Source organism: Strix aluco, chromosome 12, assembly GCF_031877795.1.
Source record: "Strix aluco isolate bStrAlu1 chromosome 12, bStrAlu1.hap1, whole genome shotgun sequence".
NCBI classification, from domain to species: Eukaryota; Metazoa; Chordata; class Aves; order Strigiformes; family Strigidae; genus Strix; species Strix aluco.
In genome coordinates, this window is record NC_133942.1 from 22,444,291 (window position 1) to 22,469,237 (window position 24,947).

The following is a 24,947-nucleotide window of genomic DNA, read 5'->3' on the forward strand; positions in this document are numbered from 1 at the left end:
CAAAACTATTGAAATGGAATTGATTCTACACTATATATATGTGGAAAAGATATTTAATTGTAAAATAGAAAAAGTAGGCCAGAGTACAGTTTTAAGGGTAATTCTTCTGTGTACAGTATAGGTAAACTAGACTTTTTGCTTAAGTTTATATAAACAATTCCATAAAAGCAGTGAAACATGGAACAACAAAGCAAAGCACAAAGAGTTTTATCTTACAAAAAAGGAATCTGCACAGTAGTTCAAAATTTAATGTAACACAGCACTGAACAATCTTAAGGCAGCTCAGTCTAAGCACAGGACTAGAAGCCAGGAACTCCTGAGAACTATTCCCAGGTCTACCACAGATTCATGTGGTCTTGGGCCAGTCGTTTTAACACTCCCTGTGTTGCACTTATACCAGTTATAAAATTGAGACAATAACACTCACTTACCTGCCTCAGGCAGTGTAGTAAGTGTTCTTTAAAAGATTTTACAATGCTCTGAAGATGAAACGTGCTATATAAATCCTAAGCATAATAGATCACTGCACAGACACACACAAACACAGTATCACAGTGAATAACAATGATGCTAGGTAAGAAGAGCATCACTACAACATAAAAAAAAATTACCTGTCCAATTGCATAATTAAAATGCAAACGTCCATTTAGAAAAAATGAATCACTGAAATAATTTCAAGGCTATTGGGGAAAAGATCAATAGGAATATTCTAAAAGAACTACTGTTTGTGTTCCAGTGGAGACATTATTTTCTTAATTACTGAACTTTAAAATGTTTGTACAGGAAAATTATAAGACACACAAAGTGAAGTTTTAATGCCTCCATTACCAAATTTTAAATTGCCCCTAATGTGTAAATTAAGATTTTTTTTGTTCAATTACAAATTACATTCTTCCAAGAAATATACCATCCACAATAAAACTGGCTGCTAGATTACTTCAAAGGACCTATAGGCTAAACATTTTTTCTCATAATTTTTCTCATCTTTGCTGAAAAATACCTATGCAAGATGTATGTGTAGAAATTATAAAAACATGCAGCATATGTACAAACTGAAAAGTTTAAAAAATATTAGCTTCATATACATGTAAATCTACTTGGATATATCTGAAATTAAATATAAAAATTTCACCACCTAAAATAAAAAAAACCAAAAATGGTTTTCAGAGAATCTGAGACAACTACTTAAAGCTGTACAAAGATTTCCACCTGGAAATGTCTTATTCAGAGAAGTTTAAGTTGTTACCATGTAGAAATAACTGTTAATTAATTTTGTCACATAATTAATTTTTAAGTTGTCAGCTTAAATCAACAACATCACCCTTAAAACTGTTCTGTTTTTCAGAAGTTAGATTCATACTAAAATCAAAAATTTCACAAAAACATTGGCTTCTCGTGTTTCTGGATCCCTTCAAAAAGATTTATCAACTCATTTTGAAACTGTAAAAAAAACAACTATTTACAGTATTTCATTTTAAATACTTTTCACAATTTCTAAATTCAGAGTTTTTATGTTACAAGAAATTCATCAGAGCTCACGGCTTAAGTCCAGTTATCAACTTGTATCATCTTCTCTATCATGTAATCCTGTGTCTGTACCTATATAGTGTACAGTTCAAGATTGTACTGCAGGTTTTTGAAAGTAACAGGCTTTGCAGTATGTTCATTTTTTATTAAACAGCTTCTTTATTAGTCTGGAGGCGGTTCATTGCCTCTAACTTCTGCCGATAGGCCTCTGCTTCTTGTTCTTTCTTTAGAAGCTGCTGACGGTATTTTTGTGCTTCTCTGTTTGCCTCATCCAGCTGTTTCTGAAGAGTTTCTCTTTCCTATTAGAAACAGAACCAGCAATATTTTGTCAAATATGTATCAAATGCAAGTTAAAATGGCAAATACTTTTCCTTTACATGCAGCTCAAGTGTTACGGTATCATGTAGAAACTGTTCAGTTCTTACTCAGGCAAACCTATACAAATGCTGCTGTGTAAATCAGACATGAACTATCACACCAGACTAGTCCCCACAATAAGGCTTGAAGTGCAAACATACTAAACCCAAGTTTCTTTAGCTGCAAAGATACCAAGCAAGCCTTCATGGAAAAAGAGGGAAATAAAAAAGTGGAAGCATGGTGATCAAATACTAACGTACTATATTAACATTTCTTCAACAATTCAATTCCCTTTCTTTTTAAAATTGGATTCCAATCTAACAGGATTGTTCATTTCTGCTGTACTTCTAATCAGACAGTATAATGAAAAACTGTTACCTAACAGCAGCTTGCACTGGAAAGTGACAGCTGCCCACTAACCAAAACATACATATTAACTGGTTACTAAATGAAGATATCTGAAGTGATTAATACTGTGCAATCCAGGTGTAATTACATCCCCAAGGACACCACATTTTTATGAATTAACAGGCATTTAGCTAGGTAAGCTTTTCCAATTCAAAAGGAGTAACTTAAGACTCCATCCTGCATACAAGTTTGTTGGGGATGGTTATAAAATGGTTTCCAAGCAAAATAATACGGGAGATGCCACTTCCTATGAAGCTGCCTTAGGAATTAAGGAGAATTGTATTTCTGTCTCCAGTGACGTCAGTACTGTGATTTAGTTTGATGCTGCACTGAGACCAATTGAAAAAGCAATTTGCTTGGAAAGTAGTTTTGTTTTGATCTTCCACCAAATACCATTTCATTGAAGTGCATCATACTTTTATGAGTAAGGTAGTATTTGATTTCAAATCATTCTTTCCACTGTAGTTGTTAAGTAGCCACAGGAGGGAGGTTGTCAGAGAAGCGAGCTATCTCCCAGAAAAACAAAACTTATCAAAAACTGAGGACCAGTGAAAATAAGTTGCCTTTTCACCTTATTCCCGTCTCAGCAGTTCAGTATCACATTCACATCTAATACCTCAAACAGTTGTTAGAAGTTGCTCCCCCCACACCCCCATAAGAACATCCCTATTCTTCACCTCTTTGATGCACTCACGTATTTTCACAGTCAGAGCCTGAAAATACAAAATACTCTGCCTCCCTCCTACTTGCTACTGTTCTCAGTACTTGTCACAGTCACATTTAGCAGTCACATGCTGTGCTGAATGTGCTGGAATATAATGACAGAGGTGATCAGATCATTGCTAACAGCAGCATCTGTATAGTAAAAACACAACAAGGGAAGGAGAGATGTTATTAACACGTTATAAAGACTAGCTATAATACGGAACAGAGCAAACTCCATTAAGCGCAACTTGATTTTACACAGGGCCTTAAGAGCTGAAGGAAGCTGGCTAGGGTTTGCTTCATTTGAAGCATATGCTAATAGAATGAGAGCTCATCTGATCTTGCTTACTTATTTGAAAAGGAGGTTCAGCTTCCACCTCTGGAAATTTGGATTCTGCTTTTTAAGCAACTTTACAAGTGGCCGACCCATATAGCAACTGGACTGATGAATGCCAAATGAATGGCAGAACCTACATCTCAAAGGATCTGAAATACACCAAAGATGTTCCAGCACCAGTCCCACCAAAACATGCTGTTATTTCTGTGAGGGATCTATGTAGTATAAGGGGAGCTAACAGCTTACATAAAACAGCCTTGTGGAACAGAAAGTTGGTGAAAAGAGCTACAAGACAATTCTCAGGGAAGCAGTCAAAACAGTTGATCCTGCTACATGTGGAAAGCAAACTTTCCCTCGAGGGCGCTGAGCTCTGGGATATACTGAGCTGGGCATTATTTACCTCATGAATATGTCACAAAAGAAACGTCGAAATCTAACACTAGCAAGAAGCAAAGCTGCTCTATCCACTGGGCTGCAGAAGAATGGGAACCACCAGTGGCTCACTGGCCAGTGGTTCTGCAGCGCATTACAAAAAGCAAGGCACTACCACTATTATGGAGTGTGTGCAGACTGCAAACACTTGGGAGTGAAGAGGTTCTCGGATCACATCTTAGGAGTATTTCCCAGAGATGACAGAAATAGAGCCGTGTACCCGTAAGGAGTATACCAGACAGACTAGCAATTCAAACCATGTAGATTAGTCCAGCAACTAACAGGTGTAGTTTTTAGACAGTTATAGTCCTAACGTAAACAGGATGAGTTAAGGAACTGAGGCCAAGTATACTGTCTAACTAGGCAGTGGAAAGAAGCCAATGCTTCTGGAGGAGCAGTGCAGATCTACAGCAGACTGAACACTGAAAATTGGTTCCTTAACTTTTACATCTAGAATAGGAAGGACTATATCTGATCTATTAATTTAATCAAATCCAGAAAGCGTTCCTAGGGCATTCTTTAGAACACAACTGAAAGTGTTCTAATTATCTGAAGTCCTTTGTATCAGTATAAAAACCTATCCAGGCAAAAATCGTATTAGAGGATACTGAGTGCTGTTAAGAAATCTTCTGTTTTATCAGGAAATTTTCTTCATTACATGGAACTTTTCTTAACAGTCTATATATTGACAATAGGGACACCCATAACTAAAATAACCAAACCAAGCATTCTTTTTAACAGAAAAAACAGGGATATGAATTCACTAATATAATTTACAATTATAATAATTTTTTTAGTCTAATGAAATGAATGTCCTGGTTCTAATGTGTCTCACCTTTCAAACATGCAACATGGGGAAAAACAGTCAGATATGAGAATAAAAATAAAAATCACTGTATGTTAATGAATTATGCATGAAAATGAAAAACAAAGTATCTGTGTGACAGGGGTTTTTTTGCTGCCATCCTATGTTTAAAATATCAAACTGTTTAGGAAAACTGCTATCACTGTTCAAAATGAGCTGAAATGTTTGAACTTAATAACCCAAAAGAGAAAAACCAAAAACCACCACCACAGCTTTAGTTATTTACAATACTTCCACAGGAAGGTTTGTCACCTCACATGAATAGTAGGATGTTCCACTTTAAGACTTTCAAACTACAGTTAACTGTTCATACACTATGTATTTAAAACAGCTGAAGAAAGCACTCTTCACCTTGAATCAACTCTTTATAAAGAAATAAAGGAATAAATCACAAGTGAGGCGAAGAAACCAAACAATAAAAGTTGTCTACATCTAAAAAATATTTTAATGAGGGGAGGGGTCCCACTCCCTCCAAATTCAAGTATCTACCACCTTCTATGATGATGAAGTTTGAAGTGAACCGACTTTATGTGCACTTCTTTAACGTCCTTGTTACCAAAATGAGGTAGCACCATAACCCTGTGAACCATAGTAGGGTTCCTGAAGTCAACTGGCCTCCACACAGAGGCAGAGGTCTGCATGTGCATCTCCAGTTGTACAGACAGGGACAGTCATCAAAACTTGCACTTAAAAGTTAACTGACAAAGTAACTCATTTAAACCAACTTCTTTTGATATTTGAGAAATGTGTTTAAAATATATATTTGAAACTGGTAATCCCCTTAAAATAATTATTTGTACTGTTATACCAACTATCTGTAATTAGGAATAGGTCAATTTATTCCTTAACCAATCTAGATTTTTTTTCCTTCATCTAACAGAATTATTACAATACTTAAGGAAACATAATTTCCTTTACGAATAATTCAGGCAGATGTTTAAAAGTGTGAACAAAATAAATGCTTTTATTGTAACAGTCATACATTTTAAAAAAATGCAGCAAGAAAATTTCAACTGTCATGATAATCTGTAATGACCACAAAGCTGCGAAGGCCGAAAGTATTTGATGTGACAACTTAGGGACAGGGAAAGCAAGTGATGAAAGGTGGTAGTTGTTATTAAACATGGATAACATAGCACATACTGTACAATAAAAAGTATTCAATTAGGCACAATTCGATAATATGGACAGAAGCTGGAGAATACAACCTTGAATAAATGAAATATCATGGAGTTGACAAAATGAGAATTTACAGCCTAGTCAAGGCAGACAGCAATTTTCATAAACTTTTGACCCAAACTGTTCAGCACAGTTAGAAGTAACAGAAGGAGAAATGAGATGGTCGACCTATTGGGGCTAATATAAAAAAACCTACAAGTTTAACTTGAACAGCTACATCTATTTGTCATATATAAAATGAAAAGCTCTCTGTTGTTAGGTCTTCCGCACTATAATTTAAAAAAAAACAAGACGGTGCAAAGACATTTAACAGTAAACTGCTCCAGAATTAAAAAAAAAAAGAAAAAAGAAAAAAAAGATAAAAATTGACAAACACAGAATCTTACTGTTTCACACTTCCATTAGCAGTTATCTAGATATCATGAATGGAAAGGAAACATTGCTAAAAATATGATCTCACAATCAGGACAAGCATGTGGTCCTAACAGAAAGATGAGGGTACAGTACTCTCATTGACTGCTAGCAGAAAGAGTCAAGTTACTCGATAATACATCGGTACCTAGTTTTAAAAACTAGATAGTGATCTTGAAGGGAAAAAAAAAAAGAAGTTATCATATACTTAAACAAGTGCCACTTTTATGTGCACAACAAGAGGATGAAGCAAACATCCCTCCTATATTCTTTTTACAACAACTTTGTAAAAGATGAATTCCAGTAACAGGGGAGACAGAACAAGTTATTGTTTCACACACTTCATTCTGTCGTAACACAGAAATTAAACTCTAGAACACAAAAAACCACAGCCAGATGCTCAGTGCTGAACACTCTGGTTAACACATATCACGTAATATACTCCTTACTTCTATTTCTGCAGACTCCACACGATTTTCAACAATCTCAATGCACTGTCTCTTCACTGGCGGTTCTTCGCTTATCACAGTTTCTTCAGCAATGTCTGTGGCTGGAACTGTTAATACTGAAAACATATTTATACACATAAATATGTTTATTTCAAGCAATATTTGCACTATATAAAATTCATACAAGTGATTTTATTAACAGCAATAAAATGCAAAGACTTTCCCTTATGAAAACACAGCTATATAATGAAGTGCACTATAAAGTCAGCATGGGGAAAATTTTGCTGCTTGCATGCTCCTAAAGGATTTTAAAATTCTTTGTTACTGAGGTCTACAATAGTTAGTTGTCAGTCTGGACACTGCCGTTTTTCAGAGAGTAAACAGACATGAAAGTGAATTACAGCAGTTACCAGTCTGTCAATTCTGTAACTTATGTAGCAGACCACCTTTGTAACGTTTCTTAAGCAAATACTAAATACAAAACTGGCTTTTGATTTTGATTAATTAGAACACCTTAGATAATCTGAAAATCCAGTAATTATTAACCTTGAAGGAAAAAAAAAATAGGGATCTAAAGAAATTAATACTCTAATTTTCTCATGCAACCATCTGGTAAATAAATGTCATAACTGTTACTTCAATTACTACCTACTCCCATTCATGCTTTCTGATAACTAGCTGTACTTGTTCAGACAGACTATGAAACAAATAATTTGTCTCCAGTGTACAACTCTTCAAGCTCCACACTGAGAGTCCTCATGAAGAAACCAGAGAAGGAATAATTTTTGTCTAAACAGTAGTGGCAGAGCATCTTTAAAAGAAACCACCCAAAACACGTGCATGTCACAAAACAGCACTTATTATACTAGCAGTTTCCACAAAGTATATATGGCCCAACAGGGCAATTTGTGTCACCCTGGCTCCACTGGTTCTGCCACTGTTCCTCTAAAAACCTCAAGCATGCAAGACTTGGCTTTTGTTCTGTTAAGAACACACTCCATGGGACTTGCACAGCTTGCTTCATGCATCAGATTTCTAAATCCAAGCCTCACCTCCCACAGTATTTCCAGTCAGGCAACAGCTAATTACTGGAAGAAGGCTTTCGTTTTACTCCATCTTCTCGTTTTCATAATAAATTTGCAAGATTCAAACTTACTGAAGTCAAAGCAAGTAGTTATCACTCTTTCCTTAAACGTCCCATTTCTCTTCCACACAGTTTAGTAATTCTTCCATTCTTTGTCCTAATGCAAAGACTCAGCTGACATGTGGTAACTCACTACCAGTACATGTGGTAGCTCATGTGTCTGAGCCTTTTACAGTCTACGAATTCAAAGATGTATTTAAATTGATAATTACGCAAAATTGTCCAAGCTATTTGCACCTAACCATTTATTATTATTACTGTAACTAAGATAGTTCCTCTAGCTTGAACAGTACAAGTTTCCACTCACCTTGCTGTCCATCTGGCATGGTCACAATGATTGGTTGCCCTATTCCACTGGTTGGAATCGAATGAAGATTCCCAAGCTGAATGCCGTCTGTAACTATAGTAATAACTTGCTGACCTCCAGAACTGACAACTTGCTGAATAGCACCATCCACAGATTCTGCAGTCACAACTTCTTCTGTGGCCACAACTGTCAACAGATTAGTAAAGGGTTTAAGCCAATTTATAAATTAAGCTTTGTGATTTCAAATGCATTTTGATACTGCTGAGAAAGATTTCTTCCATGTCTTTCAAAATTTGATCCCCGCCACCCTCCAATTAATGCATTACTAGGTATTATATTGTTAATAGAAATCTTTCACCAGGCCAACATAAAGCACTAACATTCTCAAGATCACATGTAACTCCATCCTGTTTATCTTGCTCCATATAATACTTTTTTTATGTAGCATGTTTCCTAACAGATACATTCCACTCAACACTGACACTTTGGGTTCAGTGATAACATAGCAGCAAGAACAAGAGTTGTTTTTAAGAACACAAATAACCTGCATTGTACACAAGCTGGACTAAGTTACACTAACAGCAGAATTAAAAAAAAACAAACAAACAAAACAAAACCCAAACTTGAAATACTAGCTTGAAACTACTCCTCAACCAGTGCCTTGCCAGGTGTACCTCTGGACCCAGCCCCAATTTCTCTGCTTACCATAGTGGTCTTCAAGATAACAACAGACTGAAGGACCTCTAGAGAATCTTAAAGTTTTGTCTGTACTACATGGGTACTTCAAACACAAATTTATTTATTATACAAAGTATGAAACAGGACTAAAGGAAAAGTTCTGCAGAGTTGACATTTTTACACCTTTGAAGGAGAATGATAAAGCTTAAAAAGTAAAATAAATATTGTATGTATATAATTTTATAGGTGAAAGTAAAAATAAAATATCCCAGCTCAACTAAATATTTCAAATTCATTATTCGATAATGAGTACACATAAATCAAGGTAAGATAAGGGAAAGACTGCATTCAGAACTACAACACATACCACAGCTTGAACTATACATTGCAACTGGGGTCTCGCACTACAACCCTTATTTTTTAAAACAAGATACTGAGACAAAGAGCAAGATCACTAGTAGCACAATCAAAGAATTTCAAGCACACTAACTCTGTATCTTCTTTTCAATTTGTCTGGGTAAAAGCAAAGCCTTTGATTTAAATAACAGACATTAGAGTGCTTTCTATCTAGAGGGATGAAATTAAAACCCTATAGAGTGTGTTGTGATGCTCCAGATGAGAGAACATAGATAGAACCCTGAAGCTTTCATCTTTTAATTACAATAGAACACATACACAAAAATCACTCTGTTGTTCAAATAATGACTGCAGTCATTGTCTTCTGAAGATCTTTATGTTCAGAGATTACTGTCCTATAGCACTGCTTAAGTATTCACAGAGTGTTTATTCAGTAAACCAAAACAGTAAGTCCTACATGAGTAAGTGGTGTTGTATTGAACTTGATTCAGCTTCCAAGTAAAGCAAGAAAGACCATCATCACAAAAATTCCAAGTTGCAAGTGCCCATATTAACTGCTGTGGCAAACACCTCTGATCTTTCAGTTTCAAACTCAGCATTGGGCTTTAAGTTCTGGAAGGAAACATTATTAGGACTTCTTCAGACACTGAAAGAAAAATGGATATTTTGTCTAAAAAGAAGTTATTCCATATAAAATACCCCCATAAATACTGTTCTTATTCCTTCATTGCTCTCTCTGTTTCTATATCCATATAATCACTAGTTACTACACTACTTCATATGCTGAAGGAAAGCTGAAGTCATTTAAAACAGCAGCATTATTGTCAAGAATCTCTGTATTAATGTGCATTTTTTTCTGCTGCGTGTGCAGGGGGGAGAACACCTGCACATGCAGTAAGACATATCCCTAACTCCAACATAAGCACACCAAATACTGTATTCCAAATATGTATCTTAAATCAGATTTTTCTCTAATCCAAGTTCCACACATACATTATGCACCACGTTTGTACGTAATGTCCATGTTCTCATATATACTTCATCTGAGTGACAATTAAAAAAAAGCATGATTCAATTCAGCTCCAGTGAGAAGTACCTTTTTTTCTTTGGTTTTACAAAATTGATGTGTTTTTAACTGTAAGACATGAGGAACTAGGAGGAGGAGATCAGGGTAAAGTTTACATTTTTCTCTTCTTTTGAAGTTGACAGAAACAACATAAGAGGCAGAACCTAACTGCTTTGCCCAAGTTTATACAGTCTTAAATACAGGAGACTAAATACAGAATAAGAGCCAAAACCAGAATTCTCAATCCTACAGTTTTTGAGAGTATTTATAAATGGATCTTTTACAAGATGAGCACAAAGAGAAGGGGGGGTTTTGTTGTGTTTTTCTTTTTTTCCTCTTTTTTCTTGAATATACTTACTACTGATGCACAGATGACAAAAAGCTGCTTTTGTATTCTTTACATTTTATAAACTATTAAAGGAGTAAACATCCAGGAAATAATTTGCAGACAGTAAGATGCTGCAAGATTCCCCACACATCTGCATAAAAATCAAAGCAGAACTACTGAAATAAACAGGAGGGTTAGTTATGATGCACACTGCATTACTGAAGGTGGGAAGCTACTGCATCAAGACTTCAAGCATATTCCTGCCTGTCGTCTCACGCCTCCACTCTAAAAATTTTTATCTTCAGTGGTTTAGTGACACGTAACAAAGGTTACACTGCACCACTGCAAGGCTAGGGTCATGAAACATGAGAACAGTTAGTTACCAAAGTCTACTACTGAGTCCTGGATACACATTTAATGCTCTGTAATCCCATGCAATCCCTTCTCAAGTTTCTTTCCCCTGCAATTAGATCTGAATTTCACTGAAATGTATTAATTGATTGAACATATCAGCAGCTTATTCTGTAACGAAAGGCAGCGCGTTCTGGTTTTGAATCATTCACTTTGCTTGCAATATTTAAATGTCATAAAACAGTACGGCTGTGCTTAGGTACTGCTTTGAGAAGCAGTAGAAGAAAAGAGATGTATTAAGTAGTCCTGCAGGACTTCAAAATACTTAGAGATGAAAACTCTGGTATATGTTGGAATGTAGCTGTCATACCAGCAAGTCTGAGAGTACAGATCTCTTCTATATTTTCAGTGAAAACTGTTCATAAGAATGTCATCTGCGGAGCTGAATTCTGGCGAATTTTTAAGTACCAAAGACTTTGGCCACTCAAAGTATCTCAGTTCTGTAAAATTTATCATACTGACCATCACCAACAAAAAAGCAAAATAAATGCATTTCTTTAGAAGCATGTTTAGAAAAAAATCAGGGTACCATCATAAATCTTTGATCAGAGGGTTGTTGCTCTCCATAGTGATCTCCATTCATCAGCTTTACAGTTAGGTTCATCTTACTACATATGGCATCACTAATCAGTGCTCAAAATCCCAAGCTAACTTGGAAATAAGGCTAATAGTGTTACATGTCAGTATAACAAATATTAAATAAACAAAAAAGCAATCAGGCCTACCATAAAACTCCAGTAGCTACAGACATACCATGCTGCTCAAGAAAACTGGAGAGCAATGTATGCAAAACAGCACTGAGGAATTAAAGTATGCATGAAATACTTCACAGCTTTCTTTAGAAAGCCAGGTATCCACCAAAACAGCTTTGGGGACTCACAGAATAACAGATGTTTTTATTCAAGTACATAGTCTGCTTCAGAGACAAAACCTAGGGATTTCTGTGTGCCAAAGCTAGCTAACAAAGAATTAACTTAGCACTCAACCTCCTAAGTGCTAGTTCTACCTGATTTTTTTGTGTAATGGCAAGATATTAACATACACCATAACTGGAAAATATGGTCTGGAACAGAAGTTTAGTGGCATCCTCTTATAAACTAACTTGCAACAGTTCAGAAGCTTTTGATCACATTTTAAGTTTATTGTAGATGTATTACAACTTGCTTAAATTATAAAAGGAGGTATTTTCCTGGCTTACATCTCTCTCTCTCAAACCTGTTAGTGGTAATGACTAGTCATTATAATCCACTTTGATGCTGTAAGACTCATGACTGCCATTTCTTTCTTCACTTTGTTTGTTGCAATGAACAAAAGTGGAAGAGTACACAAAGTAAGCAACACACTATTCAGAAAGAATGGAGAAAGATATCCAGGGCAACTTGCAGAGTGTGAAACCCTGACCAAAGGTTTTTTTTCCAGACAAAGCAGTAACTGTCAAAGATCCATGGGGCAGGGGTGAAGGGGTTTTGTGTTAAGAAAGAGAGATGCAAAACTTGGGAACTAGGGGCAGTGGAATTCTTTGTGCCTTTCTGGTTTCTTGTCACACCTTATGCAGTAAGAGAGTGTGCATACAGCTGCAGCAAGAGATGCAGGCTGCTTCTTCCTAGGAGAACAATAATGTACTGCTAGGCTTACATATACCTGAAGTGCCATGACAGCATACCAGCCTCAAGTGTGACATACTAATCACTACATATTATTATAAACACAAGTAGAATATCTCAATGTTGAAAAGAAGACCCACAGACATTCTAATGGGCAAACTGCGCATTAAGATCACCAAATATTTTGTGCCTTTTGGGTGAAAGATTAAGAAAACTGCTGACAGAGTATATGCAAACAACATGGGGGCCATTTCCCAATATTTAACAGAAAGAAGCATTCAAAGAAAACATTCTCCCACCAAATGCAACTAAACTGTATGTAGGCAAAGATGTAAATTCAATATCCTGAATTATGCTTGCTTTCAGCAAGATGAACGTTACTCACATTAGGCCCAGAAATACCGGTTGTGGTCAGAAATCTTACTAAGATATAATTATACATATGAATCTGGCAACCTTCCAGGTGAAAGTAAAGGAAAAATTTTGTTCATGCTGAAAAAAGGAAAGAAGACTGTCATCTCATTTCTGTATGAACTGTATCTCCAAAAATGCCAGTTCTGTACTTCAGGTTTATTAAATGAGGTTAAATGACTTAGGTTTCTAACCTGGTGTTTCTGAAGAATTAGACAGTGGAGCTGATGCTTCTGCTAAAGCTGCCAATGTGGCTAATACTGACGTCGATGAATTTCCAAACTGTACAGCAGACACTCCTGTTTCATCTAGAGGGATGAAAGAAAAAAAAATTATCTGATAAATTTAAAACCAGTAAAGTGCCTTTTTTTATTACTATTGCACTGAAGCTTCTAACACATGCTGTTCTCAGCAACATTCTGCTGAACCAAGGTGCTATTCTGAAGGCAAGTTTGTTAAGCAAATACAGGTTCTGATAATTTATCTCTGTGAAGACTGTTGTTTTAAGAACCTAGATATTTACAACACAAAAAACACTGAAGAGGAACATGGTAACTATTCTACTCTTACCACTGGTTTTCCTCAAGTCTTTTCACTAGAATATAGTGAAATTCACATAGAAAATCCCAGTAGCTATCCTATAGGCATCTAAATACCTGTTCCATTTGATGTATTTGCAGAAGATACCAGACCTGTTAGGTTCACCACCCCTCCAGGTCCAATGATGAACTGCGGTGTTGCTGCATGTATCGTCACAGTGTCCGGACTCTCTGGATTCGTATTGATTTGGTTCTGCATTGCAATCTAGGAGACAGAGGTAATAGTATCATTCCAACTGTAGGTATAAAAGTTATTTATCTTGTAAGAACTAGAATTATTGCACATTCCACTCAAACAGGATCTCCCTCATCATACTCATGCAATATACATACATCGTGTCACATCTTGTGTTCTGTTTAAGTACACAAGATACATTTTTGGGGGGCTGAAATCTAAAGACAAAAGTCTGCTGAAGTGAAAGAGAATAATGACATACTGCTACTACTCCTTATCATTTATTGTAAACAAAGAGGACCATATAAAGACAAGGCCCTTTTGTAGATATGCAAGCACACCTGTCTAAAATAGAGGTCTGAATAACCAAGACTGCTGTGGCAGCTACATGCCATGAAAATCAGCTCTGACAGCTTAGTAATTGCCATGAATTTTAGATAGCAGTCTTCTTTTTGTCTTTCTTTGAATTATTGACTTTTCTTTACTATATCCTTTCTGCAATGAAGAGAAGGCTAAAGGAAGAGAACAGAAGTTCGTACAGTTCAAGACGTAGAGGAACAACAGATTTATACAGTGGCATAATGGTATTTTTCATTTGCTTTCTACTGTTTTCTCAATAATGCTTAGCACTTAATTTGCCTTTAAGAACACTGTTGAACAGTGAGCACACATTTCCACGGACGTGTCTATTATAATCCTGATCCCAATCACTTCAACAATTCAATCCTAGTTTTTCTAATTCAGGAAAAATTGCCATCTCTTCTCTCCCCTCCTGATCTCAAATTGTTAGGAAATTAGTACCCATATATGAGGCTCACAGAACACTAGGGTATAGTCAAAACATACTGGCAGAGTAGGGAGTTAAAGTTCGACACCTTGCTTGTAAAGACTCCACCTAGTTCGGTGCACTACAACACTCAAATTTAAGAAAATAAAGGATACCTCTCCTTGATTTTGTAGGTGGTGAAAATGTTCTTCGGCCAATTAATGTTTACTAACATTAATCTCATTTCTGTGTCATGAACTGGACTGGAGTTTAGCATTATCAGTCAATACATGGTCTCACTGCTGCTACATTAAAAACTTAGTTTATCACATGTGTAAACAAGTACTTTGTTGCACGTTCCCTTAACATCATGAATCAAAAGTTACCTGTAATATTTCTGCAAGGTCTTCATTTCCATTGTCTATCGCAATATCTAATGCTGTTTTGCAAAATTTACTCTGAGCATGAACATCTGCTCCATACTTTATTAAGAGTTCTACAACTTCTTGGTGGTTATGTTCAGTAGCCCAGTGAAGTGCAGTCATTTTGAGCATGTCCTTCGCATTGACATCAGCACCATGCTACAAACAAGATCATTGCATAAACTACGTCATTAGAAGTATCTGAATTAAGTAATGCTGGTCACAGAACGAAGCCCAAAAGTGTCCTTCCCCATTAGTAACGTCCTGTTATGTTACATTTACAGATTTATTAAAAGTACTTCAATCCAACTACCAAATAAATTATTTACCTCAAAGGATTAAAGAGTCCCTAAAACAAAACATGTCTTGGTTCCAAAAGTTGTTACTCACACAATGTCAAATTAGGAATCAGTCTTATTTTGAAACAGTAACAACTAATTCCCTAAAATCATGCTGATTTTAACGCTAAAATAAATTGCAGTTTAACAGGAAAAACAAAGCACCCAATGCACACAGTATAAATATTCACATAATTTCAATGTTGGTTTCATGACTAAAAGGAAATTGCAAATATTTGACCATAAGCCATTGTAATATCCCCACCTCAGACCTTGCTTCAGCAGTCTTTACCTTAAGTAAGACTTCTACTATGCTGGCATGGCCTTCTGATGCTGCCATATGTAATGGAGTTCTGTCCACTTTGGTTCTGGCATCCCGACTTACACCTGCTCGCAGCAACACTTCCGTTGTTGAGTAGTGTCCATACTGTGCTGCTAGATGAAGTGGAGATGTTCCCAACTGTAATGTAATGGAAAAAGTGGAGTTTTAACAGATGTCAGTATGAAGTATTTGTTCTTATTCTGCAGCTATCAAACTCAGGTGTCAGGTCACCACTTCAAAATCATTTTCCCTTGCAGTCTCGAAAGAAGCTATCAGGGCTTTGAGCTTTTACAGAGTATGAAGAGGGAAAAAAACCCCACACCTTTAATTTCCGCCCCCCCAATAATCACAATACACTAAAAACAGTTTACTGGAAGCAACTTTGAGGTCTGTGCTGTTTTTTCTGTCTTTTGAGGTGTGATGTTTCAAGGGCCCTGACCTCATTTTCAGTGTTGGTCAACACACCATACCAACATCGGAAGAGACTTCTGGAAGTCACTTAAGTCCGATCTCCCGCTCAAAATGGGGTCAACTTGAAAGTCGGGTCACTAAGTAGATTAAGGCTTTTAAGGGCTTGTTAACTACCCTGGAATTTTAGGCACCTGACCTCCCTACACAATCTATTCAGAAATAGTCGCCTCCAGAAGACAACTCAGAGCATCCACACCAGGGAACTCTCAGCTGCACATATTCGGCAGTTGACTCTGCTTTCTTAATTCACACCTCTTGCTATACTAAATGCGTAAACACAGTATCTAAGAAGATAATTGCTGCTTTCTCTCATTAACGATTCCAAAGTTCATCTTAAAAGCCACCAGAACGAGTTCATTCACAGTCTGTTACTGAAATCAGTAAGAGGTCATATGAAAAAACAGACAATTTTAGTTTTGAATTAGACATGATGTGACTGCAGAATTCCAAGAAGAAACTCTCAAGGCTTGCAATATAAATACTTAATTGTAATAATCCTACTTTCTTCTTCAGGTGAGAAAAGTAAAAGGATTTACTGAACACTGCAAAAGTTTTCATTACCCAATCTGTGGTAAAAGGTGCTCCATTTGCCATCAAAATGCGAACTTCGTCATCTTGACCTGCTCGTGCAGCTTCTAAAAGTTTCTTTCCCAAATCTACTAGTGACATCTAGTGAAGGTCATAAAGGAATACAAAGAAAAAATAACATTAATACTATATTAAGTACACAAATGCCACTTTTAAAAAATTATTATTTCTGAACTACTCTGAAAAGTTCAAAAACTGGAGTTGGTGCTTTAGCCATGAGAACAAGCTTTACTGATTGCAATAAGCAGCTTGATTTTAGAATTCCTTTTGTCAGCCAAACAGAACTGACACTGGGGTGAAGAGTTCAATACTGCAATGCTGTAAGCGTAGCAGCTGCAAAGTTATATCAAACTAAATTTAAACTGAATTGGATGCACATTTCTTATAGCAGAAAGTGGTTTAGAAGCTCTCACCTGATACTGCAATGTTCTGCAGCTTTGTCCAGCTTTCAAATGGTACTACACCATGGCTATGTCACACGCCTAAAGGCACTACCTTCACTTATCCAAAGTTACATGTATTTAACCGATACCACTGTGTAAATGCATTTAGAAAGATATGAAACACAGCACTTTTCTGACATCTTGTCCATCACTATCACTTCATTTTGGTCACTCAAAAATATAATTCCTGTATTCCTAGCTACAGAATGACACAATAAAGCATATTATTGTATTACACGCATCAGATATATGAACTAAAATATCTGCCTGAAAACAAACATTACCCGCTTCAACTGCCTACAGTTTCTAAAACGTTAAGTGCAAAATTTTGAGACACGACCAAGATACCAGCTGAAAAACTTTCACATCATCTTTAGATACTCCGTTTTACCACACTCAAAGCTCCATGTAACACAGAGCATGCAAAACAATAGGTAGACAAATGACACCTATCTATCTTCTGTTGCATCAAAGACTTCCTTGTATAACATCTTTTTAAATCCACTCTATGTCAACCTTCCTATTAAATTTGTTTGGTAAAGAGAAAATTTAGAACTAAACCACAACTCACACTAGTATTCAAAACATATCAGTAACATTTTAGTCCTGTACCTATGTTTTCCACTACCAGGATGCTAAGAACGGAATTACTTCCATCAGTTTTGTTTCCAGTCAAAAGCAAAGTTAAACCTGTATTACTAATAACAGCGATTGCAAGGCCATGCAGTCAATTTCCTACACAAAATTATGGTCTATCAGCTCAGAAAGAAATCCCATTAAACATACACTTCGATCACAAAACAAACATATTTAGAAAGTTCTCTGCACCTGGCTCAACTGGCAAAATTTGTGTGGTATATTGCTCAATAAGCTGAAAACTATTGACTTTGGAAGAAATTAGAAAGGAACACAGAAATACTGCAAATGCAGAACTCCAACACGTATCAGTAGAGCCATGAACTGGAGCAGATTACCTCTTTGTCTACAGAATTTATTGCAGACAGAAATATCCCCTTCACCAAAATAATACTCTATTTATGTCCATCCTTCTAATACACATGGACATGTTGATTTGCCTCCAGCCAGAAAAGGGAAGAGGAGCAAGAAAGTGGCTGTACAGGACAAATACTGACAATGGAAAAAGGAAGGAAAAAAGGAGCACAGAGTCAGATGCAGAGGAAGGGACAACAGCTGACCCTCTTCCATAAAGAGAAAAAGCAAACAAGAAACAGGAATAAGAGAAAATCTACTATCTTGTTAAAGGGAGACACTAGGAGTAATGATATAAAACAGTATAGGACAGGGAGGGCATCTGGCAAGTGCAACAATGAAATGAAGGAATATAGTACCCTTTATATGAGACCCCTTTTTTTTTTTTTTTTCAGGGGCGTGCAATTTAAGAAGGAAAAGAGCACATACAGACACACACTTTTTCTGGTGATCTAATACCACCACGTCAAGGTCCTCAGAAGCAAAAGGAAAGCTGGAACTTAATGCAAAATACTGAAGTTAGGAACTAATTCAGAAAGACAATTCATTTTCCTTTATTTTTGCTTTAAACACCGGTAGAGAAAAGGAACTAATCAAGTCTCCTTTTGGAATTATAGAATAATTGAGGCTGGAGGGGACCTCTCAAGGTCACCTAGTTCAATCTCCCAGTCAGAACTGGCCCAACAGGCTCAGGCTGCACAGGGCTCTGTCCTGTTGAGGTCTGAATGTCTCTGTAGATGAACATCCCACCACGTCTTCAGCCTCGTTCCAGTGTCCAACCACACTCAGCCTTCTGTGTATACTTGTCTTTCTCCACTAACCAAAAAGACAGCCTTGATAACAAGCTTATACTTGATGTCTGTTAGACAACAAAAATAGGTGAATTAAGTTACAGTCTGTACATTTAAATACTACACCTATAGCGTAGTATTTAAATGACCACATCTATACTGGTGAAATATGCTGCAAAGTTGTTACCAAAACCCTATGCAGCAAAATAAAAAACCAATTATGGTGGCCTGCAAAATACAAGTCTCACTCCCAGGAGATGTTAAGAACAAACTTCAGCCTGAGATCAACACCTTTTCAGAGTCTCTCTGAACCACTACTGTTGAACACACTGTCAGAATGACAGTACATCAGTTCTCATCTCAATGCAAAACTAAACAGCTTTGTACTACACTCACCAAGAGATATTCTAATCAAGGAAAAAGAGGGACATGCAAGATCACACATGATGTAACTTTCATCACCATGTATTACTTACATTAACCAACACTCTCTTGGTTGAGAAAAAGTGTTTGTATTTTAAACAAGCACAAAGCATCACAAAGTTTACTTAAGTTTCATGATGTAGAATTTTAACTTCAGTTAAAATGACATGAATTTATTTTAGAAATGAAGTAGAAGTTTTGGTTCTCATAGGGTACTTGAAGGCATGCATGGGCCATCTAGTGGAAGAAAGTTAAAAACCTAGAAAAATTACACTGTTGAACTCAAAAATCATGTTCCTAATGCACTAACAACAGCAACTGAAGAGGCCTTTCCAACAAAACTCATGCACTTTTAATGGATACCAGCATTCACAAAATTTCTCAAGAATAGTCAACCCAAAGCTGATTTCTACTTGACAGACCATTCCAAGGTCCAGCATTGTAAGGTCAGGAAACCCTTGCGTAATACCATGCCCCACACTTCCCCCCATACTCTTCCACTGCCAGTACTGGGGCGTACCAAGAAGGTTCTGCAGAGTTGGCATTTCCCTTTCTTCCCTTTCCAGAAAAATTCTTCAGCTGCTCTCTTGAGATCATTTAGTAACACTACAATAACTACAGTGATACTATCACAAGCGAAGTTCTATATATAGTACAATAAAATATATTTAAAATTGAAATGAGCTTTCCATTTCAAAGCAGCACTCTTAAGTACTGCTGCTACTCCATTGAGTGTTACAAATCAACTCTACTGAACTGTGTTAGAGAGTACTCTCCAGTAACTGCCATTTCCATCAAGCTTGGCTAGCACAACAGCTGGGTAATGCTTTATAACAGGATTCTTTCAGACAATAAAACATCACTGGCTCTGAAATAAAGTCTTCAGACTGTTATAGTTATTCTTATGGTAACCTGAGTATGTTTTCAGACTTCTAAGAGCTCCTACACAACTGTGTGAACAGAGGGTTTTGTCTATAATTGAATAAATAGGGAAGAGTTTCTGCTGGGTTTGGACTTCTTTGCATTAACCACCTCCGGAACTTCCACATTTCATTACTGCAATGCATTCTGTACAGTATCATTAGCCACATACCACAATTAACTAGTAATTAAAACTTACATCAAATTATTCTTGCTATTTTACTTCTGTTCAATAGGAAATCATAGCGCTTTTTTGTATGCATCTTAATTTTTTTTACCTTCTATAAAACTCTGAACATCATGCTGTTACCCGAGGGGTATATAACAGCACCTGACTGGAGTCTAGGTGGAACTGTGCAAAATGGGCTCTGTGGGGAGGGAAGTGAGCTGAAAAACATGCAGCTTGGGAAGCCTGGGGTACCACACCGCAGCCTACGGACAACAGAACAGCAGAGTCTGCAGCCCAAAGGAAGAAGATTGTTTGGCTTAAAATATTGCAGCACCTTTCAGATTGGTGTCCTGCTCCAGGGATCCTGGACCCAGCCTTATCCCCCTTCTACCACTGCACTGGTGAACATCAGATGGTCCAAATCAACAAGCACCAAACAGTTGTTGCAGGACATCCGCTAACATGAGATCTTGCAGCCGCCAGCATACTTCCACCAAGGCACGCTCCTAAAAGAGACACACTTACACTAGAAAGGCATGGACTGAAGCAGTGCAATTTATTGGAAGGTAAACTGAATCAATATACACTGCATCTATAAGGATTTGTGATCATTCCTAAAAAACCCAGGACAAAGTTCCATGAAATGCTAATTAAACAGGTTTCCCTACTCAAGTGACACGCAGAACTGCACTTGGAACATAGCTTGAGACCCATCATCTCTCACACCATTACATCCGGAAAAAGAATGCTCTTTTCAGAATGTCTTTTTCCTTCCACCATTTTTAAAAAATCCACATGCTTCCCCAGACCTGATCTTCAGAAATGCTGTCATCGTACTGATTTCAACATTGCACAGTACCGCTAGAAACTCAGAATAGCAATTTCAAACTAATTTTATATGCCTATCCATACCAAGGTCAAAAATATGTTGAAGTACAAATACTTAGCACTATTTAAATATTTAATCAAGCAGTTTTGATCGTTATTAGAATTGAAATAACAGGATCAACTTTTTTTTTTTTTACATCCTGATGTAACAGAGCAATACCTCAACTCAGAACAACTCTTCAAAAAGCTTTTTATTTCAATTACAGTTTTGTAACTTTTAAATGAACTGGAGGGTCTGCATTAAACCTAGGTGTATTTCCATGTGCTAGCATATCTTAAAACCTTTGGTATGATTTTACTGTATATATCATTTAATAGCGATTACAGGGACTTACATGGAGTAAACTCAAAAAGTTCCTATATTGTTTCCTAAGGGAATCATACCTTTCCAAATGTATTGTCACAGTGATTTCACATGTCATAGTTCAAATCTTAAAATAAATATCATAGGCCTAGACTATGCACACTTCTACTATGATAATAAAAATTACATTAACAGCAGTCAGCTTTAATTCCAGTGCTTTCAGCTTTCCTCTATGATTGTGTTGTTTGTAACTAAATTCTCTCTAGTTTGTTTAAACAGCAACATGACCTTCATGTTGGACTATGTATGCATCAGATGAAAAATACCTGATCTGAGCAAAGAGATCAGAAAAGCAAACATATTGTTGAATAGCTTAGTGGTTAAAATAGTCAAGCCTGGATTTATGCAGGTCTGTCCTCCACTTAGGTTTGTGGAGGACATTAATTTAAATTAGCACCAATCATCAGCGTAACTCAAACAAAAAACACAGATGGTAGAAAAGTCTTGTCCTTAAAAAGGAGAGCACAGACTTGGCCGTTATCTGCAACAAAATGCAACGTCTAAAAAAATATTATTAGCAACAGGGGTGAACCACTGGCACCAACTAAGATTTGGGCTGGCACTGCCAACAAGCTACAAAACTTTCATAGGTAAGTTTGGCACTAGATATCAAAAAGGTTACGTTATGGCAGCTATGATTGATGTGAAGAATCTAAGGGCTTGTGATGTATCCTCTGAACTGTACTACAGCCTTAAGAGTATTTCTCAGATTAACTGAAACTTGAAAATATCCTCAAATAAAAATCACCAGCCTAATTAAAGCATCCATTTTATTATGAGGAATCTTCCTCAACAGTTTCTGTCTAGCACCTAGGCCTAAAAAAAACTAGAAAACAAGCTGTTTTCAGCTAAGAAAGTGGGTCACGAACAAGAATCTACACCTAGCATATGCTGATCTGCTGCATACGCTCTTAACCTTATTCACACAGCAGATTTATGTACCCTTACAAATATTTCTCTGTGCACACACACTTCAACTAAACTGCTTAGTCTTACTAATACTTCATAAGTCATCACTAATTAAAAAAAAATTAAAGTACCCCAAGGTGTGCATTCACAACTTTTAGCACATTTAATTCTTAATATGCAGCATCTGCCATTAAATAAAAGCTACTTTAGTAAGCAGGTTAAAGGACAACATTCAACTGCTTTAGGTTAAAAACTAAGCACAGAAGACTTCCTACACATTTCACCGATGTGCTATGAGACACCAACACAAACTACTTTGACTACTAGGAAAGAAAAGAAAAACAACAGTCCGAACTAACGCATCTTATCCCACGTTTACGCTCCCATCGTACGCTTTATTAAGAGTTCCAAGCGAGAGTTACAGATTTCGGGTGAGAGTCACTGCAGAGGAGGGAAGCGCTCCCCGCCCCCCCGAGGCTGCCTCTCTCCTCAGGGCACCTTTGGCGCCAAGCTCCGGCACGCAGCTCGGCCGCCCCCGGGGCGCCAGGCCGTGACAGGAACCGGCCACCCCGCCCCACGCGAGGCCCGAGACCGTCCCCACGCGGCCCAGACCGGACCGCCCGGCGGGGAAAGACGCGGGACGAGCCGGGCCTCGCTCTGCCCCTCAGAGCCTGGGCCCCTCGCCGGGCGCGTCGCGCTCGCCTGGGCCCATGCGGCAGCCGCGGCCGCCGGAGAGGCGCCTGCCGCGGGAGGGCGCGGGCACCTGGGCCCCGAGGCGACCCGTCCCCCCCACCCCGCCTCGCCGGCTGCGCGGCGGCCCCCGACCCCGGCGCAGCCCCTGCCCCACAGGCCGCGCCCGGCGCCCCGCGGGCCGCCCAGGCCGCCACCGCGGCCCAGGCCGCCGCCAGCGCTGCCCGCGCCCCCCGCGCGGCGGGGTCCCCGGAAGGCCGGCCAGCGCGCCCGCTCTCCCCAACAGGAAATCCTGGCTGGGCTGGGCGCTGCGGAGGGAGCCGCGGCGCCGGGTTCCGGGGGAAGTGGAATTATTTTTTACCAGCGAAGAGATCAACTTCCACATCCGGTAACAGGGCCCTATACAAAGGCGCAGACTGACCTGGAAAAGCTTGGCCGGCCCGGGGGGGTGAGGGAGAGACGGGGCGCGGGGATGGGGCCTTACCGTGCTGCCAGCCCGGCCGCCGCCGCCGCAACAACAACCAGGGGCGCCGGAGGCCGCCGCTCATCGGCGCCCAAAAGCCCCACACAAAAGTCCCCGCTGCGCCTGGCGGAGGGACACGGCGAGCGGAGGGGAGGGGCGCCGTGCCGCGCCGCGCTGCCCCGCCGCCAGCGCGCGCCCGGGCGCGGAGCGGCGCGGGCCGCCCGCGGGCAGCGGTTCGAGGGGCGCCCGGCACTTACCATGGGGTGCAGGAATTATCTTATTACACAAATATCCCCGACAAAAGGGGCTCGGCGGAGGGATACGGCCTCTGTGCCGCCTGCCGCGCATGCGCGGCGGCGCGGGGAAAGGCGGGGAAGCGGGGACTGGAGGGGCCCGCCATGTTCCGTCCCGCTTCCCGCCCGGCGGGGGGCAGGGCGCTGCCTGCCCGCCACGCTCGGCGGGTGCAGAGCGGCCTCTCGAGAAGCAGCTCAGGAAATGAGAAGGGGGGGTCGCCGTCCTGTACGCCGGCCTTTTTGGGGCTCCTTTTTGCCGTAGGGCGGCGGGGGTTGGTCTTCCTGCCTCATGGGTGCTCGGGCTCCGATTGTGCTCCCGGGTGATGGTGCCCTGTCTAAGGCAAAGACTTTGTTGCCTTGCCTTCCCTAGGTAGGGCTTTAGCTACGCTTTGGGATTATAGACATAGGATTTGCTATGGATGCCAACTCCAAAATGATCGTAAACCCTTGCTGCTCCGTGAGAGAGCTCTGGCCTTTAGTCCCAAGCTGGCATTGGACCGGACATCCCAGCCCCTGAAATGTGTCTCCTGGTTTTGTTTCAGCTATGCAGAATGGTCACACTCATGTTACCCCCAAAGCTATTCCAAGCCGCCAGTCTTCCATAAAGTGTAGATTCCATAACGTACATCCTTCAGAAAAAGGTATCAATCACAAAATTCCACTCTTGTTATTTTGGAGATCGTAATACCTACTAGATACTCTATCAGAGGAATACTTGTAACAACATTGTTTACAGACCCATTATCTCTTGCCCTTGACTTACCTAACGCCGCTTTGGACAAAATACAAATAACCATATTCCACAGAGCGAACACCACCTCACAAATACCACAGAAATGAATCCTCGAGTCACTGCTTAAATAGACCCATTCGGGACAGAAAACCATTTCCCATGCACCGCAGCAGAACGGCCCTCCTGGCTGAGCGTGATGGAGGGGCTTACACC

The 24,947-nt window shown here is 39.0% G+C and overlaps 1 protein-coding gene across 7 annotated transcripts; it reads right to left on the minus strand.

The window, feature by feature from the left end:
• Nucleotides 1–37: 37 nt before the first annotated feature.
• GABPB1 (GA binding protein transcription factor subunit beta 1) lies at nucleotides 38–24,040 on the minus strand. Of its 7 annotated transcripts, none has more exons than XM_074837802.1 (10): nucleotides 23,966–24,034; nucleotides 20,729–20,900; nucleotides 16,631–16,738; nucleotides 15,569–15,736; nucleotides 14,903–15,097; nucleotides 13,633–13,780; nucleotides 13,171–13,284; nucleotides 8,122–8,307; nucleotides 6,671–6,786; nucleotides 38–1,826 (listed from the first exon to the last, which is right to left on the minus strand). In XM_074837802.1, exons 3-10 carry the CDS (start codon nucleotides 16,736–16,738, stop codon nucleotides 1,674–1,676), a joined length of 1,188 nt encoding a protein of 395 aa, XP_074693903.1. In that variant the 5' UTR covers nucleotides 20,729–20,900; nucleotides 23,966–24,034; the 3' UTR covers nucleotides 38–1,673. The 7 variants fall into 7 exon arrangements, with proteins under 7 accessions (XP_074693903.1, XP_074693902.1, XP_074693900.1 ...); XM_074837801.1 differs by lacking the exon at nucleotides 23,966–24,034 and adding an exon at nucleotides 23,730–23,841; XM_074837799.1 differs by lacking the exon at nucleotides 20,729–20,900 and having other exon boundaries at nucleotides 23,966–24,040.
• Between the last annotated feature and the right edge of the window lie 907 nt (nucleotides 24,041–24,947).

Coding starts and splice junctions, on each gene's coding strand:
- GABPB1 (XM_074837799.1), bottom strand. Junction 13,285..13,632: donor AAATACATCAAATGGAACAG/GTATTTAGATGC, acceptor TCATCCCTCTAG/ATGAAACAGGAGTGTCTGCT. Junction 6,787..8,121: donor CATGCCAGATGGACAGCAAG/GTGAGTGGAAAC, acceptor ATATGTTTTCAG/TATTAACAGTTCCAGCCACA.